Source organism: Oryzias latipes, chromosome 14 (assembly GCF_002234675.1).
Source record: "Oryzias latipes chromosome 14, ASM223467v1".
Classification (NCBI taxonomy): Eukaryota; Metazoa; Chordata; class Actinopteri; order Beloniformes; family Adrianichthyidae; genus Oryzias; species Oryzias latipes.
Window position 1 is genome coordinate 9,184,216 of NC_019872.2, and position 19,762 is coordinate 9,203,977.

Here is a 19,762-nt window from a genome sequence, read left to right on the forward strand (position 1 = left end):
AAAAGTCAGACCCGTAAATGTAATTTGTTTTTATTTTATTTTAATTTTACTCCCCTCACACTAACGTCCAAGCTAAAAATGCGTGGACACTAAAATATATATACTACAAATAATAAATGTACCCCCAATATTATTAAGTCTGGTTTATTCAACCTCAGATAATGGTAATGGACAAGTCGCCCCCTCTCTCTCTATTTTTTTTCCACTTCCAGTGTTTGCTCATAAGCACTTTCTGTCACGGAGCCCCTAAACTGATTAACCGTTTGAGGCTTAATCTGGTCTCGGCTATAAATAGCCGTCGCCTTGCAGTACCGTCAAAACTGTTTATATGGCTGAACATGATCAGGTAAAGGTAAACATAAGGAGGATGCTGCTGTGAGGACAGTCTGTTTTCCTCGTCAGGTGGGAGGAATGGATTTTAAAACTGCTTACTGGAAATATAAATTTTTCCAATCAGTTCTAATCTTGTGCAAAACTTTACGGATGTGTGCAGAATTTTAAATTGAGATGGGATCATTCGGTGTTATAATGAGGTTTGGTTTCATAGCAGATGTCCCCCAATAATAATTATTGCTTATATGTTCCGACACTTCTGTGCTAAGCCAAGTTATAACATTTTATCACAACATTAAAGTCATATTTCCTAAATATGCAGTTTCATTCAAACAATTTTATTTTCATTTGCAACAATTAATATATTATTATGACACCAGTGTGGGTATGATAACATCATCAAGAGACGAATTATAAAAATAACTGTAATCTGCAACGGGAGGGGTAAATATATGAAATAAAAAGGATAAGCGCAGTGTGCATGGCAGCAGAGGTTAAAGATGGACATTTCACAACAAGCTGCAGGCTGGAAAACCAACCAGCTTCCAGAAGAGGGTTCTCCGGCCTCTGATTGGATGCTCAGCACTCCTGTTGTCACCATGATGGGAATCGAGGCTGGCTGTGTGGTCTGTATCCAGGCGCAGGAGTACATTCAAGCAAACGATAGGGATGGATAGGCTGCGAGACTTCCTTTCTCTGACGCACAGACGTGCGTACTTGTATACTGTAACTGCATGTTGCCCTCTTTGATTCTATAGAGGTGATCGTAGGTATGAACATTTACAGGGTTCACATGTACTTATCCCATAAATGATGCACTGATGTGAACATCACCGATTAAATCCTATATTTTTTTGCCACACCTATGTTTTCCAGATGTATGCAAGCATATTGATTTAAACATATATTAAGTAATGGGAGGAGGGACAGAGGATGGAAATTAGCCTAGGCTACAATCCTGCATATTTACAGTGTCTCATTACCTTTAGAGTATTCTACACTGTTTGTTGTATGCATTGTCCCTTAAATAAATAAATACAAATACAAATTAGCCCCTTGAGATGCCACATCTAATTTTTGAGGGCTTCCTACTGTTAGGTTTATAACAAAGGAAAAGCTGAAAAATTAAAGTTTAGTAACAAACAAACCAAGAAAAACAGACAAAAGATCATACAAATTATGATTAAAGTAGCCAACAAAAAGCACACACACCTGCACATAACTCTCTCTTTTTACCCCTCATCCCACTAGTTTCACAAAACATTTTTCAAAAAAAAAAAAATAAACAGAAAATAATTGGCATTTAAATATGCTAAGCAGGAAAGAGGGAAAATAAGAATAAGACATTTTTAGATCTTTAAGGATCAGGCAAATAAAAGCAGATAGGCTTTAAAGGTATTAAGAGAGCTCTCCTAAACAATGGTAAAGATGTCCAGGCACGAATAGACTGGGTGGATTATTCCCCCAGTCTATTCTTCTTCGAATAGATGTGCCCAGTCCAGTTTGGAATAGCATGAAGTATAATTTTGTTTTATTCCAAATTTATTTATCAGAAAAAAAACAATTATACTTAAACAATTATTATTCTTTGTGGGGTCAAGATCTAGCCTTTTATAGTTTTCCATGATGCTTAGTTTGGACGAATACATTATAGTATCATCTGCATAGAGATGAATATTAGATTTTGAGCAGCACAATTTTTGGGGATTCTCAACTTGACCATTTTTATCTTTAAATATTCATTTTCTCAGTACAACTTTAGTAAAAGAATGTATAAAACCACTATAAAAGTCAAAGTAATAACAGTTATGTTTGTCACATGATTTTATTCTAAAAATCTTTGATTCCAGTAATTGGCACTAATAACTGCTAAATGTTAATCTTTATAGATTAGTCGTATAACCATTTCTGAATGATATTACATTAGTAACAACCCTCTAAGTAACTGTACATTTACTAATAAAATGCAGAAAAATAACTAAATTATTAAGAAACAACCATCTGCTTTTTTCCTAAAGCAAACAATGTAGTGAACTTATATAAGGATGTTTCCTTCTGCAGGGTTTACATGTTTTACTTAAGTTTACACCTATAAAGGAATAACTGATGTTAACCAAATCATTTTTTTGTCTGACTTTTGAACTAATAGTGTATAGCCACACTCTTAATAAACACAAAGCAAAAAACAAAAAAAACAATGGTTTTAAATGATTTAATCACCAAGATAGCCAATTGTCAACAAGTTAAAAATACAACACAGCCACAAAACCCAGACAGAAATGAGCACATCTTAGTTAAGGTGTACACACAAACATTAGCTGCTGATGGAAGTTGATCACAAGTTATTGAAAAGGTGGAAGATATTATCTGAAATCTTTCCATTTTTACTACACGTATCGAATAATCCAATCAACATGAGCACTTTTGTAAACTACATCAGTTTTTAAGGGAACAGACATTTTTATATGTGAAATATCTACAATCTGGTCATTCATTTTGATGAGATAACCGTCTTTTGACAGTAAATCCATGGACAAACAGCATTACTTGTGTTCAATATGTAGGTCTGTCATAAAAGTGATGTATATTTTACACTATGAATTAAAACATATTGGGAGTTTAGGAAGTAGATGCAACAATAAACAGTATGATGGATTGAAAAAAAAAAATGAAGCTGATTGAAAAGCACAAAAAAGTAGCAAAAAAATGAAATAGTTAGTACTGCTGTGTGATAGTAGTTTCTGCAAAGTTACTGTCAAAGTCAACCACATCTCCAAAGTGTGGTTCTCTCAAATAGTCAAATATGTGGAGCCTTTTTGGTTTTGACTGGATAATTTGCTTAGATTAACTCAAAATCCGACCAAAGTTAGTTTATGAATTTCAAATCCTAGAACCTGGAAACCTAACCCCACCTAACAAACACGTCCATCTGCTGCGCTGCTCAAAGCGGGACACGAGTTACTTACATACACATTGGCACGCAGATCAAATTAATGCAGATAAATAATTGAAAGTTTATCCCACTTTCAGTAAAACTAAGCAGATGGTTATCGGTCTATAAAGAAATCAAAACGAAAAGTAGCATAAAACATTTTTTACAAAGGAGCTTCAAAAGAATACAACAACTCAACAGATAAATTATAAGTAATGTTCATGTCTTGAAGGGTTTTCATTGCAATGGACAAAGAAAAAGGAAGATACATTACTGGAATAAAGGATTTCCTAGCTGAGTAGAGATTACTGAACCTGTGTGACTGCTCTGTGCTGATTTTCAATGAGGGTTCTGTGTTACCTTCCCAACAATCAGAGTTTATGTGTTTTCCCTGACACACACACCTTTCAGTTGTGTCTCTCCTTGTGCAGCATTCTCTCCGTTTTGCTGCAGAGACTTAACAGTCTAAGCCCGGACCCTCGATGAGGTGCAGAAGTACCATTTACAGCATTCATTCATTAATGCCGTCATTGCCAAACGAACTCCCCCTTTCTGGCTTTGCCTTCTTTAAATAGCATGCCGCTAGCAGTTCTGAAGCTCAACAAGGCAACCTACAAATCAAACCACTCCATTTAGACTACTTCTTTCTTTCAGCTCTAACCTCCTAGACTTCTTGACGTTCGGTCTCTTCCTGGGAAAGCTCGCTGATCAGAACGCATACATACTTGCAAACACTTCGTCAGAAGGGGGGGAAAGTTAACTGACCCCACCCTGCATTGAAATTGCTTGTTTCGTTAGAAGTGCTTCTTTCTCCTCTCCTTTTCCCAGTTCTTTTCCTCGTTCTCTGCTTAAGTGACTTCTCCTGGCTAAACGGCAAGCAGGCTTCAGCAGTTGTGTTCCCCTGATCGCAGCTTTTGTCTGCTTCAGCCCACTTTGGCCCAGCTGAGGAAGGAGGGAATGTCACGCACAGGGACGTTGCGTGTCAATGCTTTGACTCGCAGATTGCGATCATCTGTCAGGAGCACCACCTCTCTCTGAAGTCTCACTGTCCCATCTATGAGGGAGAGAAAAGACAACTATCAACTAAACAAGAAATCCTGTAGTGTGTTAACAACTGCTTGTACATGATCACTACATACTTTTCTGGGGAGGCATGAAATCTTTCGCCTTGTCTTTGCAGTAATGAAGACAACAGGATAAAATGACGTCGTCATTGTTACCCTGAAAAGTAAACAAAATGAAACCCAAATAAAAGAACACAGACATTTCAAATGCAAAAGATTTACAAGAAAAAATGTCACTGGTGTAATTTTAAGATGCTCCTACCTGCTGTCCAGAAGTATCTTCACTTCTGAAAGCAATGGACTCCAGCTGATTTCCTCGGCTCGTCAGGGCTCTGAGGCACGGTTCCCTGGCTTCGAATCCCTTCTCTAGGAAAGCCACAGCTAAGCGAGCCTTGTCCTGCACCGCCCGCACGTGGGCTGCACTGTTGTAGTTGCCACGACTGCCGGTGCTGCGCCCACGTGAACCCAGTCCTCCACCAAAAGTGTCCTGACCTTTGGCCAAGCCATCCAACTCTGTAATCACTGGCACCAAAATCACAAAGCAAACGTCAAACATGTATTTACCGTTTATACCCAAAATCTTGATTATTGACTTTCATTAAACTATTTTGAAACTTTTCCCTTTGCTTTGGCTTACCAATTAATGGCACAACTATTATATAACTTCCACAATGAAGTACTTTCTTCAGGCCCTCTAAATGATCAATGAACCCGTTGGTATCAGGGACCAAAAACAGAGGCCGAATCTCCAGTTCCAGCTGACCACCAGGCTGCAGCACAGCCTGCAACAGAGACACACATGTTAAAAAGTTCTCCTGCTTTGTTAATGAATTGATCACATAAAATCAATCAATACCTGTACGAATAACTGACCAGTGTGTAAAAAGAAGGGCGTTCTTTTCTTTTTTAATCATCATATACAAGAACAGTAAAAGCGAAGGGAAAAAAAACCTATGGAACCTTTGGGCATCAATTATTAACATATTAGTAATTATAATAACTTATTAAAGAAGCTAAATAAATTATATTGTGAAGCTAAGCTGATACTGTACTATTCCAGTTATTGTTACAAACAGCTGATAGAAAATGTGCTTGTCATTTTCTATCTTTGCCTGCCCCCTGCAGTTTGCTTAAGTGCCCCCAGATCAAGTTGATCTATTTCAAATGTGATCAAGGAAAAAGCAGACTCTGACTTCAACCAGAAATTATTATTAATTCTATTTTCTTTTTTTCTTATTATTATTTAAGGGTGTTCTTTCAGTGGTTTCACCTTTAAATTATCACCTCTAACATTCATGGAGGGAGAATTCAATTTATTTAGCATGATTTAGAAATGTCTTTCGAGTAGATTCTTGTTAAGTGCTTTTGTTTAAGATCTCTGAGGTCACATTGAGTTGATTTGCTATTTTGTTTTTAGTTTGTTTAAAGCAGAAAAGTGGCTCCAAATAAATGTTTAAATAATGATTTTTCACAAGATACCCTGACATTTATTTACAAAGTACTTCTGATAAGGTTTCATAACACTAATATTATGTATTAGACTAAAACATTTTTTAAAATATAATAAAATGGTCAAATCTCCCAGCCTTTACTCCATATTTGTGAAATGTCAAGTATATAGAACGGCTGACATTGCAAATACGACTTTACCTGTATTTTGTCCAAACGCTTCTGTCGCTGTGCCAGTTTGTTAGTGAGGGCATGATGTCGAGCCTTCAGTTGTCGGATATCATTTCCACTGTGTCCCCCTCCATCAAAGTCTTCTTCCTCTTCTTCTGATGCAGAAAGAGAGGACTCTGCCTCCAGTATCACATCAGCCTGCTAAGAAGAAAACACATTTGGCATCGCTCGCAATCCTAGATTCAATTTATAGGATCATATACATACAATGTGGGAGGTTTTTGGTCAAAAAAATGAAGAAAATACGGAGATGGCACAAAGTATGAGATATTCACCTCATTTTCTGTTAAAGAGTCCTGTCTGTTTCTTGCATCTTCTGACTGGTTATTCGAAGCAGAAGTTGCTACAGAGATGTACTTTCCTCCCTTAAAGGCCAATAAAGGCTCTTCTTGTCCACACAAAGCCTCTAGAAAGTACTTCAGTACCGTCACTCTCTTGCAGTCTGCTGCTATTGCCTGAGGGAAGAAGATAGGAAGGTACGTGCACACAAACACAGGAAGTGCATTAACAGGATGTGCAAAAACCGGGCAAACGGATTAAAGTACAATTTTTGAAAATACATCCAAGCCCAGACCTAGGCTACAGTCTCAGATTAAAAGTGTGTTGCTTTCCACTCACCTCATCAGTGTGTTTGTCTATGTAACAGGGCTCTTGTGGTGCGGCTAACAGCGGGACAAAGCCAGCGAGCAGCTTGTCTTCCTTCAACTGAAGAACTGTCAACTCCTCGTCATTTTCCCCTTCGTCGCTATCAACCTTGTACAGCAGCACTTCCTCATGGTCCACGTGTGCCAGAACATTACACAAGTTAGCCAGGTACTGCCAAACATCAGGGCTGCAACTTGGAAGAGAAAGTGACCATCAGATGCTTGTAAAAGCTATGCAAATTTGATCTTGTTAGAAACTGTGACAGCTTTGGCTCTTCATCTGCCGCAAACAAGTCCTTTTGGAGACTCTAAAGAGCCCCAATTTACTAGTGGGTGAAAATAGATGACAGGAATGCTGATGACCGTTATAAAAGAGTTTGTGTCGATTTTCAGTAAACCTTCAAAAATAAAACTAGGTACTGCAGATGAAGTACTCACTCTATACCGCATGGTGGTGGGTTCCATTGGTGTGGGTGTCCTAACATCCAGTCAGACCAGACTTTGATGCCTGGCAGCAGTTCCCTTAGATCCAAAGGGAAGGCAGAGACTCTGACCATCCCCTCCGGCTCCCCCGTTTTCTCCTCCTCCTCCTCTCCATCTGCCACCTGAATAGATTCTGAAAGAGGGAGATATGGGAAAATACAGGAGTTTTAATAATTAGGACTTAGAATTGACCAGGAAAAGAAACACAAATAAGTGTAATTTAGAAATGATCATAATACAGTGACTGCCCCACTATTGTTGAAAAAGTACGCAGACAGAGTATAAGACAAAGAAAGTGATCAGATAAAAGTGAAGACTCCTTTGAGTTAACCTGCAGGGATCTCTTTAAGGAGTTCTGTGCAGCGCTGCACCAGCAGTGCAAACATGCCAAGCCCCAGCGCAGTGCTTTGTTCTTGAAGAACGGATCGGGTTTCTCCTTCCTCGCCTAAAAGAGGAAAAAAGGAAGAAAAAAAACACAAAACAATTTATTCAGTTTTGCTTTATCGTGACTTTTTTTTTTTTTTAAAGCTTAGGTTCAAACTGAAATATTACAATGCTGCCGACCGCAACTTATGACGCCCTGGCTATCAAAGGCAAACACCCTGACAAACTCAATTACTGTAAGTTCTTCAATCGTTTAAAAAAGAAAAATATTTGATAATACTTCCTTGTAAAAGGCAAAAAATGAAAAGACTCCAACCAGTTTGATCAGTTCTGGGTTTTATGTATCAGTATGTCTTCATGTAAACACCAAAAAATGTACCTTTGCTTTGAGAGTTGTGAACGGCAAACATGTTGATTGTGATGATTTGCAATATGTTGGTGCTTCCCAGCAGAGAGGCGCCATGCTGCAGCAGCGTTTTAAACTCCTGAATGACGCGGCTCGCGACGCCAGGAAAGGACTCCATGCTGCACAGATACGGTACATATGCATTTAGACGGCAGAAAAGGCAGTCGTGATTAAAATGTCCCTTTTGTCATTCAAACGTATGAAGTCCATGAAAGACAAGGTTTTCGGAACTCACCCTACTTTTGTGAAAAGCTTCCCATGAGCGTGAAGAAAACTCAGAATAAACCTCTTTTTTAGCTGTAGAGAAAGAGATAGTAGAAAGAGAGAAATAAATCATCTCTATGAATCATTCTTTTGCCACAAAAATACTGTCATCCTACATTAATACTTTTTTTCAAGAGTCAAATTAACCGAATAAATATTAAATTGCACACACAAAACATTTTTAAAAGAATGAAATACTTGCAACAAAGATAAATTAATCCTAAATGAATCTAACAAGCTTGATGGTATTCTATAAAATTTGATATACCGGTAAGCAAAAAAAAAAAAATTCATAAAGAAACATGCCACCAAGACTTAAAGACCCACTCAGGTGAAACTCATGTTCTTGAAGCATTTTTCTGATGATGGAGAACATATATTAAGAATATAAAATTGCATTTCTGAGTATTTCTTTATTCAAATTGGTGTGAATTGTCGTGAAAAAGGGCTTATTTGTTAAATAGAAAACACACGGCGTGGGGGAGGTGCTTCACGCCAAAAATCCCACCCACAACTGCAAAAACTCTCTCATAGAAAACTCTTTCTCTCTCGGCTTTTCCCATCAGGGGTCGCCACAGCGAATCATCGTTTTCCACCTCACTCTATCATGGACATCTTCTACCCTAACATTAGCCAACTTCATGTCCTCTGTTAAGACATCCATGTATCTCCTCTTAGGCCGTCCTCTTGCCCTCCTGCCAGGCAGCTCCCTCTCCAACATCCTTCTACCAATATATCCACTATCCCTCCTCTGAACATGTCCAAACCATCTCAGTCTGGCTTCTCTGACTTTGTCGCTAACACAGGCAACATGAGCCGTCCCTCTGATGTACTCGTTCCTTATCCTGTCTAACCTGGTCACTCCTAAGGAGAACCTCAACATCTTCATCTCCGCTACCTCCATCTCAGCCTCTTGTCTCTGTCTCACTGCTACCGTCTCTAACCCATAGAGCAGAGCTGGTCTCACCACTGTCTTGTATACCTTTCCTTTGAGTCTTGCTGACACTCTTCTGTCACACAACACTCCTGACACTTTCCTCCAACCGCTCCAACCTGCCTGCACTCGCCTCTTCACCTCTTTTCCACACTCCCCATCACACTGAACTGTTGACCCCAAGTACTTAAACTCCTGCACCTTCTTCACCTCAGCCCCCTGTAACCCAACGCTTCTACCTTGATCCCTCTCGTTCAGACACATGTATTCTGTCTTACTACAACTGACCTTCATGCCTCTTCTTTCCAGAGCAAACCTCCACCTCTCTAGCTGTTCCTCCACCTGCTCTCTACTCTCACTGCAAATTACGATGTCATCCGCTAACATCATTGTCCAGGAAGATTCCTGTCTTACCTCGTCTGTCAGCCTGTCCATCAGCATAGCAAACAAAAAGGGACTCAAAGCTGATCCTTGGTGTAGTCCCCCCTCCACCTTGAACTCCTCTGTCTGACCTACAGCACATCTCACCACCGTCATACTTCTCTCATACATGTCCTGAACTACTCTGACATACTTCTCTGCCACTCCAGACGACCTCATACAGTACCACAGCTCCTCCCTCGGCACCCTGTCATACGCCTTCTCTAAATCTACAAACACACAATGCAGCTCCTTCTGACCTTCTCTGTACTTTTCCATCAACATTCTCAAAGCAAAAATGGCATCAGTGGTGCTCTTACGGGGCATGAAACCATACTGCTGCTCACAAATCTCCACCTTCTTCCTAAGCCTGGCTTCCACTACTCTTTCCCACAGCTTCATTGTGTGGCTCATCAACTTTATTCCTCTATAGTTGCTGCAGTTCTGCGTGTCACCCTTGTTCTTAAAGATCGGGACCAGAACGCTTCTCCTCCATTCCTCAGGCATCTTCTCACTCTCTAAAATCCTATTGAACAACCTCGTTAGAAATTCCACTGCTCCACTTCCATACCTCCACAGGTAGGTCATCAGGACCAACGGCCTTTCCGCTCTTCATCCTTTTCAGAGCCTTCCTAACCTCATCCTTTCCAATCTCTGCTACTTCCTGCTCCACAACAACCACATCTTCCTCCCTTCTTTCCCTGTCATTTTCCACGTTCATCAGCTCCTCAAAATACTCCTTCCATCTTTTCTGTACACTCTCCTGGGTTGTTAGCACCTTTCCATCTCTGTCCTTAATCACCCTTATCTGTTGCACGTCCTTCCCATCTCTGTCTCTCTGTCTGGCTAGCCTGTACAAGTCCTTCTCTCCTTCCTTTGTGTCTAACCTGTCATATAGCTCATCGTAAGCTTTCTGTTTGGCCTTTGCCACCTCTCTCTTCACTCTACGCTGCGCTTCCTTGTACTCCTGTCTACCTTCCTCAGTCCTTTCTACATCCCACTTCCTTTTAGCTAACCTCTTCCTCTGGACGCAGTCCTGTACTTCCTCATTCCACCACCAAGTGTCTTTACCGTCTTTCCTCTTTCCAGATGACACACCTAGCACCTTCCTACCTGTTTCCCTGATAATCTCTGCTGTAGTTTCCCAGTCCTCTGGAAGCTCATCCTGACCACCCAGAACCTGTCTCAACTTCTGCCTAAATTCCTCACAAGTTTCTTCATTCTGTAGCTTCCACCACTTGGTCTTCTTTTCTGTTTTCCCTCTCTTCTTCTTCCTGACCTCCAGAGTCATCTTACACACCACCATGCGGTGCTGTCTGGCTACACTCTCTCCTACCACCACTTTGCAGTCATTAACCTCTCTCAAATGACCTCGTCTACATAGGATGTAGTCCACCTGAGTACTCCTACCTCCACTTCTGTATGTCACTCTATGTTCCTCTCTCTTCTGGAAGTAAGTGTTGACTACCGCCATTTCCATCCTCTTCGCAAAGTCCACCACCATCTGTCCCTCCAGATTCCTTTCCTTCACACCAAACCTGCCCTCATCACCTCTGTTGCCCTCACCAACATGTCCATTAAAGTCTGCTCCAATAACAACTCTCTCTCCTCTGGGGAAACTCTCTATGACCTCATCCAACTCACTCCAGAATCTCTCCTTCACTTCTAACTCACAGCCAACCTGTGGCACATACCCACTGACTACATTCACCATCACCCCTTCAATTTCTAACTTTAGGCTCATCATCCTGTCTGAGACTCTTTTCACCTCTAGAACACTGTTTACAAACTCCCCCTTCAGAATCACTCCTACCCCGTTTCTCTTCCTATCAACACCATGATAGAACAGTTTGTATCCTCCTCCAATACTACGTGCCTTGCTGCCCTTCCACCTTGTCTCCTGCACACACAGTACATCTACCTTCCTTCTCTCCATCATGTCTGCCAGCTCTCTGCCTTTCCCTGTCATTGTGCCAACATTAATACTTAATTAATGTGCCAACATTAATATTAACATTAATATTAACATTGTGCCAACATTAATACTCTCTCATAGAAAACAATAATCATAATTAAAACATGAATGTTAACGATTTCAAAACAGTTTAAAAGATGACCAGAGTGGGTCTTTAAGGATATTTAGCCATTTTCTGTGTTATAAATATGAGAATAACGGAAAACAATATTAAAATAACCAAAAATAAAACATAGTGGGGATTGAAAATATCTTTGAATATAAGCAAAGTAATGAAATTAGAAAAATCTAAAACATCAAGATGACAAAATGACAGACAGACAGAATGAGTAGTTAAACACGTTTTAGAGGACCGACCGTGGAAAAGCAGAACACAAGAAATTAAAAAAATACAAAATTCCCTCTAATAAAAAACACATGAAATCTATTTCTATAGACATGAGAATCAAATCCATAAAGCCGTCTTACATCAGTAGCACTTAGACTGCCCAGCTCTCCGTCCTGCTCCGAGTCTCTGCTGGACTCACTGCCCCCTCTTTTGTTAAAGGGGGTTGCTGTTTGGCCATTAGGACGGATCCAAATCTCCACACGTGAGCTCTCTTCGTCTTTTCTTCTCCCTCTTACTGCTGGACCCTGAGAGCCCCCTTCATTTTCCTGTCTTCTCCTTTGCTCCAGCTGCTCTGCCTATGAAAACAAAGCTGATCAGAAGGAAGCTAATGCCATTCTGGAGCGGTTGAGTTTTGGATATCCGTTAATCTATCTCATTTAACTTTTTTATGTGACTTCTAATAGCCTAAGAGGCCGAAACTACTGGTTCCACAGACTTTGGTGATTATCCTGAAGAAGTTCAAAGTTCTGCCTGAAAATGCAACGTTCTGTCAAATGTTGTCAGTCCCACTTTACAAACCACTTACCTTACGCTTAGCTTCCTCAAACAGGCTCATCAGGCTTTCTTTTGCTGTCAAGATGGGGTTAGAAGCAGCCAAACTGCGCATGTAGTAATAAACGGCATCTAATTTCCGCTTCTGCAGGGAACGGATGAGAATCCACACACAAACAAGTCAGATTATGAAGTTTATGTTTTATTTTTTTTACCAGTCCTAAGCAACACTTTGTGTTAACCTTACGGTTAAAACGACATTTCAATTCTTTTAAGTAACCATGTTAACCATCACAGTGAGCATTTGTACACAGATGAATATCCTCTCATTGGAATGTTTCTTTAGTAAACGTGCTTCTTTTTTTCCCCTTTACTTTTTCATTTTTTATGCCTTAATTTCCCCACATAAACAGGAAAAGACTTAAAAGTCACCGCATGTCAAACTAACACCCAAACATTTCACTTACTGTGTAGATTGCTAAAAGAGCCAGCTGGTTATACGGTCGTCCATTTTTGGGGGCAATCTGTTGAGCTTTTAGATACCAGCTACAAAAAAAAAGCAACAAGAAGAAACAAGTAAAAAAAAACACAAGGAAAAATGTCTTTCAGTAGAACTACAGCTGGGCGATATGGGCCAAAAAAGAAAACCTCTGATTTTTTTCCGTTCCAAATTCAATTTTTATCGATTTTTTTCTCCCTGCTTTTACTTTCTTTAACAAAAATGATAAACTCTATTTAACAAAACCGTTTTAATTTAACATCTCCTTTTGGAAATTGGCTGTAACACAAAGTTCAGTTAAAGCTGTAAAAATGTAACATAATGAAAACACCAGATAAAAACAAGCGATTTGATTTTAGTGCCCGCTGCCTGGCACTTTAGCAGATGCAATAAACCAGTAAATGTCTTTAAAGAAACTTTTTTGATAATTGAATAACTTGAGCATTTCTACAATAGTAAAATGTGGAAAGTTTCCTCTAAATAAAACTTGGCATCTCTAGAGAAAGAGCAAACAAGTGAGCCAAAGCATGTGTCAAAGGTTGTGGATATACAAGCAAATCCCACCAATGCAACTGTTTAGAAATGAGCGTTTACCTGCGAGCTTTGCCATAGTTTGCAGAATCTGTGGCTTGTTCCCTGTAACGTGCTATATCCCCCTGACAAATCATGCATCTCTGAGCACTTATGAGGGCATACTTCACCTGAAATGCACAGAACAAGACCTATCAAAGAAGTTTAAGGTAGAAATGTCACAGGTGATACAAATACAACAATATAACTCCAGGGTCTATACACACAAAGTGTTACTAGGTTACCGTTTTGCGTAATGGCCGAGCCCTGATGGCCATCCCGTCCATATAATCTTCTAGCGTAAACTGGTAAACTGTCTGCACCTTCTGAAGAAGTGCATCAAAGAATTGTGCCCCCTGTAAAACACAGAATGGGAAGTTTTTAGAAAGATTTAGTGTTTACATAAATAGATAGTAAATTCTGAAGTAAATAAAATCATATTTATTTGCAACTATGAAAGTTTCTATCTGACCAAAATGAGGTCAGAGACAGGACTATGAGCTTGCATCAGCTTCTAAACGTAAATCTCAGTCTGACCCCTTACCTCGTCTAGGAGAGTGAGCAGCATGTTCCTGATGTGGGGGGTGTTGTCGTAGGAGGGGTCCTTAAGGAGCTGCCGGAAACGCTCGATCACTTGATAGAACACATTCTTCCACAAAGCCTGATCCACGTTCTGAGAGTCGGAGAATTCGATGTCTGTCAGGATGACTTGCTCGTACAGCCCCAAAAGGTCAGCTCTAAAAAGGTTTGGGAGGCACAGAACAACAGTGTTTCAGTGTGGACTTTAAACTTATAATTCACCAAAGACCAATTTAACAACTTTCAGTTAAATCCAGGCATCTTTTGAGCAATTTTAAAAGAGTTCTCAGTGGTCCTTTAATAATGATTGGGACATTTTTTAGCCAAAATTTGTATCGTTTCCTAGGACATAGCTTCTGCAGAGCGGCGGTAGTTCTAAAAGTTCTAGTTTTAGAAATTTGCCTCTGAGTTGTGAGCAGAATTGTTGGTGCAGAGCAACCCCGCCCCCACTTCCCCTCCCCATTTCAGAGAGCTCGGAGCAGGGAGCTTGTGGCCCGCCCGGCGTATTCTCTACATCAAATAAGCTCTTTTTCAATCTGCATTTTTTTAGTTTGCTCCTAATTCACAACGACTTGAATAAAGAAATTTTGTGCTAAATTTTCTTTATACATGTCCTCCATCATCAGAAAATTCCACAAGAACATGTTAAAAAAAAAAACACCACCATTTTCACCAAAGTGGATCTTTATACAAATGTTTGGAAAATGTTACCAGAGTTACCAAAAAAGAAAAAAACCTTCTCACCTGAGCTGGGCCATACGATCCAATCCATCAGCACTCACTCTGTCCCTCGACAGCAGGTTACTCAGTTGGACCTCGTGTGCATCAGCAGCCCTCAACATCCTCCCCAGTTCCCCTCTGGTTTGCTGCTCTGTCTCTTCAATATTCAGACTACTATCCGCACCTGACTGAGGATATCCTGCTCCCCTGTAGCTTCCACTGAACTGAGCAGCACCATGGCTCGCATACATACCATTAGATTGAGGCATTTGGTATGGCGCCATACTATAAGCATATGGAAAGCTGTGACTTGTGGGGGTGCTGGGACCATGAAGATTACTGGTGGCCATGGGGTAGCAATAGGGGTTATCAGAGCTTTGGAATTTGTAGTAAGCCATAGCAGCAGCCTGCCGGGGTTGGAAATGTTCTCCCTGGATCGGAGGACTGCCCGCTACCTCATCATCTGTGTCTAGAAAGTGAAGCTGCCCGTGAACAGGTCCACTCTGAAGATATACAGGATGTTTCAGGGAAGAATGGAGTGAGGGCTGAGTGTTAGAAAGGGCAGGTTTCTGATCTGGGTTGTTTGGATCCCACAGTCGCCTCATGCCTCCTCTACCTCCTCTGCTCCTGTAAGACGCCCCTCCTCGAAGTCCACCGGAAAAAAGGCGTTGTCCAATCTCGGGTGAATTGGAGATGTCGGTGCGAGCAGGAAGCACCAGGATGCCGCCACCTCTGCCGCGAGGAACCAAACCTTGCTTGTGGTTCTGCGTCTCCCGGCTCTGAGACTGGCCACTCAAATGCTTTTTTTCTTCATAAGACTTTACAGTTATCAGCCCTCTACCTTTGTTTGGCTTCGGTGTGTTCCTGTCCTCCCCATGGTTTTCTGCATTCTTTTTTCCTTCTCCCCCTCTTCTTCGCCTTTTCCTCCTTTCCTCTGCCCTCTCACTCATGTCGCTCCTTTCCAAAGATTCTGATGATGAATGCCTACTGTTTGTCCAACTTTGTAAGTGGCTTCTGCGCCCATCACGGTAGTCCATCCTGTCTGTATTGTGCTCAGGGTTCAGTCCCCGGCCAGGACCGTCTTGGCTCGTCACGCTGCTGGCCGAGCTACTGCTGTAGGTTCTGTTTCGTGAGTGGCGAATATCTGATCTAGAATAGCGTTTTGATGCTCCAGCTATAGCAATCGCACTGGATCCATGTCTCTCACTTCGGTCTAGATCTTTTTGTGCCTTGTCCTGCTTCCCAGCATCAGTGGAGGTGCTGCTGTCTTTTCTGTCCCTGACTTGTTTGCGATTATCTCTTCCCTTACTTTGCTTTGTCTCAGATGATTTATTCGATACTTTTCCATCTGTTTCCAATACTTTCTTGTTTCTGTCCTTCTCCGTCCTTCCTGAATTGTTTTTTCGTCTGCTGCTCTCATTTTCTCCTCTGGATTCCCACTTCTTTTCCTTTTCTCTCTCCACCTCCTTCGTCCTGTGGTTACCCTTCTCTCCCTTTTTTGCATCATCGTTTGTTTCAGTGGGTCGACCTTTCTTTTCTTTATCAGTCATTTGTCGTCCCCTGTACGTCGACTCTCCGCTGGCTTTGCCTACGCCCTTGGTTTTATCTTTCTCTTTTATGCTCATTTTTTCAGCGCTGCTTGTAATGTTCTTAACAGATGAGTCGATGGGTAACACAGGCTTTTCTACATCTCGGCTTTGATGCTCTCTATTTACCTCGCTACATTTGGAAGTAATATCCACATTCTGTCCCGACTTAGCTCTATCTATACCTCTCTGTTTCTGTATATTTTTATCTTTGTTCCCTTCTCTTGCTTTTGCACTCAGCTGGGACTGAGGCTCAGGGTTTTGCTCAGGCTTCCTAGTTGGAGGGATTTCTTGATCTCTTCCAACATTTAAGTCCTTTCCCTGAATATTTCTGCGAGTCCCGGGTTGATAAAATTCTCTGTCTGGTTTTCGAGCTTTCTTCACAGTCTTAGCAATCTTGTCTACTTCTTGATGTTCTTCATTAAACGCATCTCCTTTAGGCTGTGACCGGCTGCCCTCTCTGCAGTTTTTATTATTACTGCCATCGCCTTTCATAGTGCTTTCTTCCACTTTTTTGGTACTAGGTTCACAATCAGTGCACCCTTGTCTGTTTGAGACTTTTCCCGCGTCTCCTTTCTTTTCATTCCCGATTGACTGATCCAGTTTTGAAGAGTCGGGTGGAAGGAGGTGGTTTGGAGGAGTTTCTCCTTCCTCACTATCCAGGGCAGAGCGTCCACTTCCAGCTGCAGGCTGGTAACGCTGAAGATCCGGACGTTTGCCTTCACGCTTCTTGTGTTGTTTTTGAACCTGATGGTTTTGATGCTCCACTGTGAAAAAGCAAAAATACAATTATTAAAGGAAAAAGTAATAACAGAGAAAAGCTTTAAGATGAGCCATCTCAATCTCTGTAGAACCAAACAGGAATTTGAGATTTCCTCGTGCCAAATAACCAGGTCCATCAGTGACATAGCCAGATAAAAGGAGTTTACAGTTAACAGAAGAATAGGGTTCTGACAAGAGTTAGCAATGACTTTGGCAGCAATCAATGTGCCGAATATTAACCCCCCTCCCCATTGCTGAGAGCCCTCTGACCACACACTCTCCTGCCAGCTTCCAGCACCAAAAATGGCGAGCAATCCAGCCGTACAGTCTAGAGCCAGACGTCAGCTCAGACAAGGAAAACAAAGACGTACATGGATCTACAAACATCCAAATGCCAATTTTCGTTAGAGTGGGTCTGTAAGGATTACAGACGTAGACATAGTCTAGGACCAAATTATGATAAGCTCAAAAATTAGCAGTATCCTGACAGCAGCAACTGTATTGGCTTTTTCCCCCACATTGAGTTAATTCAAAACCTATTGGTTGAAAAAAAAAGCCTGCACAGCTGTAAATTCTCTATTTTTAGTTTTTTTTTATGTTCTTGGATGTTCCCAAGTAACAACTTCGTTGTATAACTGATTGTTGCTATTTACAAATAACTGTTTATTTAAAACACATCATATAGTGGTTCTTTTATTTTATGTTACTTACATTTATTTAACCAGGGAAGTCCTATTGAGATTCAAATTCTCTTTTCAAAGGAAGCCTTTTTCTTAATGACAAAAACAGTAAACTAAAAGCATAACTCTGTTTCACAAATGCTGCTATCCATCCTGGATCATGACAGTAAACCAATAAAGGTTTATGAGGTCCATTTATAATTTCAGTAAGAAGAAAAGACTTGCATTTGTAAATACCCATGCAATAAAAAATGTCACAGTATTATTTTTAACTACAATTGTTTTGTATAGTAATGCAACTAGATTTAAAAAAAATATTCAACTTTTGTTAATCCTAATAATTAATAATAATAATAAATTGATAGTTTAGTCATGTTAAAAAAATGTTAAAGAAAGAAAGGTTAAAATTTCCACATGGAAACTGAGCGACTTCAAAAGAAAACCTTCATTAAGATGTAATTATTCATAACCACACGTATACCCCCCCCCCCCCCCCCCCCCCGAAAACCATTGATTAGCTTTGTAGTGTAACTGATAAGGTAAAAGCGGAAGTGGACGTCGTTGCCCATTACGCTCTATCATTAAAATAGAAGTATTTATCTGTAAGAAATTATTCTATATAATTTAGGCATAAAATAAAATCGGATACAATTTGGAAAATATGACTAAATTAGGAAAAGATATCAGGTAACTCTAGTTTTAAGTGAAGCGTTTAAAGAAGTAAACTCGCGCGACTGGAGAAAAAGATCAAAGCTAAATGCTAACAACATGAGCTAGTTTCAAACTTAGCAACTTAAACAGCTGCCCTGAACAGACTTAGCTAGTTATCTACGTAACGATTTTTAAACGTTTTCACAACAACCTTTATTTAAACAATATTATAAACTCTCACCTGCAACACACTCAGTAATATTGGATGAATTCAAAGCTTCAGCTCGTAGTTCCGCGGCTGAGATTCGTACTCTGTCCAGTTCGTTCGCCATCTTTGTTTTCACACAAACACAACAAGTACGGGAGCCGAGCTGGACATACTACATTCACAGTCTGACATTAGCGAAGGGAGGCAAGCCAACCATACGCACACACGCTTTGCGCCTGCGTACAAGATATAGTTTTTTTTTTCGTACAAGATGTAGTTGCATTTCTACAGCAAGCAATTCACCAGGAGTCTCTATCAGAAGTTTCATATTTTACGCACTCTCATGATTAAAACGTGTTTCTATACATGCCTGTGTGGAGAGTAACTTGGCAAATAAAGATGAGCCTTAAACTATTGCACATGAACTATTCATTATTACACTGTGGGGCTTTCCTACCTATTTAATTTTTATTTACACTAGCAACCTTTTATTCTGGATTCAATTTTTTTAAAACACAAAATCAAAATAGACACAAGAGTTTAAAAATAAACAGATAAAACAAAACAATGTGCTTGAGAATTAGTGGGTTGAAGATAATTCTTGTATGATCCCACCCCTTTTTACAACACCTTGTGTTGTGCATATTTCTTTTTATAGTTTTTCCCCCTCAAAACATTCAAATGACCGTCTTCATAAATGTGGAAAAGTTTTAGACAACGAAAGCTCTGTTATTGTTACTGTACTTAGTGCCATGCAGAAAAAAAGCGACGGAAGTAGATGCCCACTAGGTGTCAGGGTTGTTCATCTTATTCAGTGTTTGTAACCAACAATCCAATTCCTCTGCCTTAAGGGTTGAAATTGGCCCAACTTTTCCAGCCTTCTTTGAAGACCCTTTGTCATTCATTAATAAACACTGACATATTTTTATTCTGACTAATCGACAGGATTTTAACCTCAACTGACTTTACAAACTGTGAAAGGAAGCATATGCATGTGTGAACCCCATAAAAGGCTGAAATGGGAAGAGTTCATGCAGACATTATCAATGTCATTGATACCAGAATAAACAGCTTCACTCCCCTAGCAACACCACGTTAAAGAGCCAGT

At 40.3% G+C, this 19,762-nt stretch overlaps 1 protein-coding gene across 2 annotated transcripts; it reads right to left on the reverse strand.

Annotated features, from left to right (window-relative positions):
* Positions 1 to 2,530: 2,530 nt before the first annotated feature.
* smg6 (SMG6, nonsense mediated mRNA decay factor) lies at positions 2,531 to 18,809 on the reverse strand. 2 transcript variants are annotated; one of them, XM_011483285.3, is made up of 19 exons: positions 18,688 to 18,809; positions 14,792 to 17,120; positions 14,013 to 14,205; positions 13,714 to 13,824; positions 13,493 to 13,599; positions 12,867 to 12,945; positions 12,434 to 12,544; positions 11,988 to 12,203; positions 8,162 to 8,223; positions 7,900 to 8,045; positions 7,468 to 7,581; positions 7,092 to 7,269; positions 6,628 to 6,847; positions 6,285 to 6,464; positions 5,980 to 6,147; positions 4,967 to 5,111; positions 4,592 to 4,851; positions 4,405 to 4,486; positions 2,531 to 4,319 (listed from the first exon to the last, which is right to left on the reverse strand). In XM_011483285.3, exons 1-19 carry the CDS (start codon positions 18,776 to 18,778, stop codon positions 4,189 to 4,191), a joined length of 4,923 nt encoding a protein of 1,640 aa, XP_011481587.1. In that variant the 5' UTR covers positions 18,779 to 18,809; the 3' UTR covers positions 2,531 to 4,188. The 2 variants fall into 2 exon arrangements, with proteins under 2 accessions (XP_011481587.1, XP_011481586.1); XM_011483284.3 differs by having other exon boundaries at positions 5,980 to 6,150.
* Between the last annotated feature and the right edge of the window lie 953 nt (positions 18,810 to 19,762).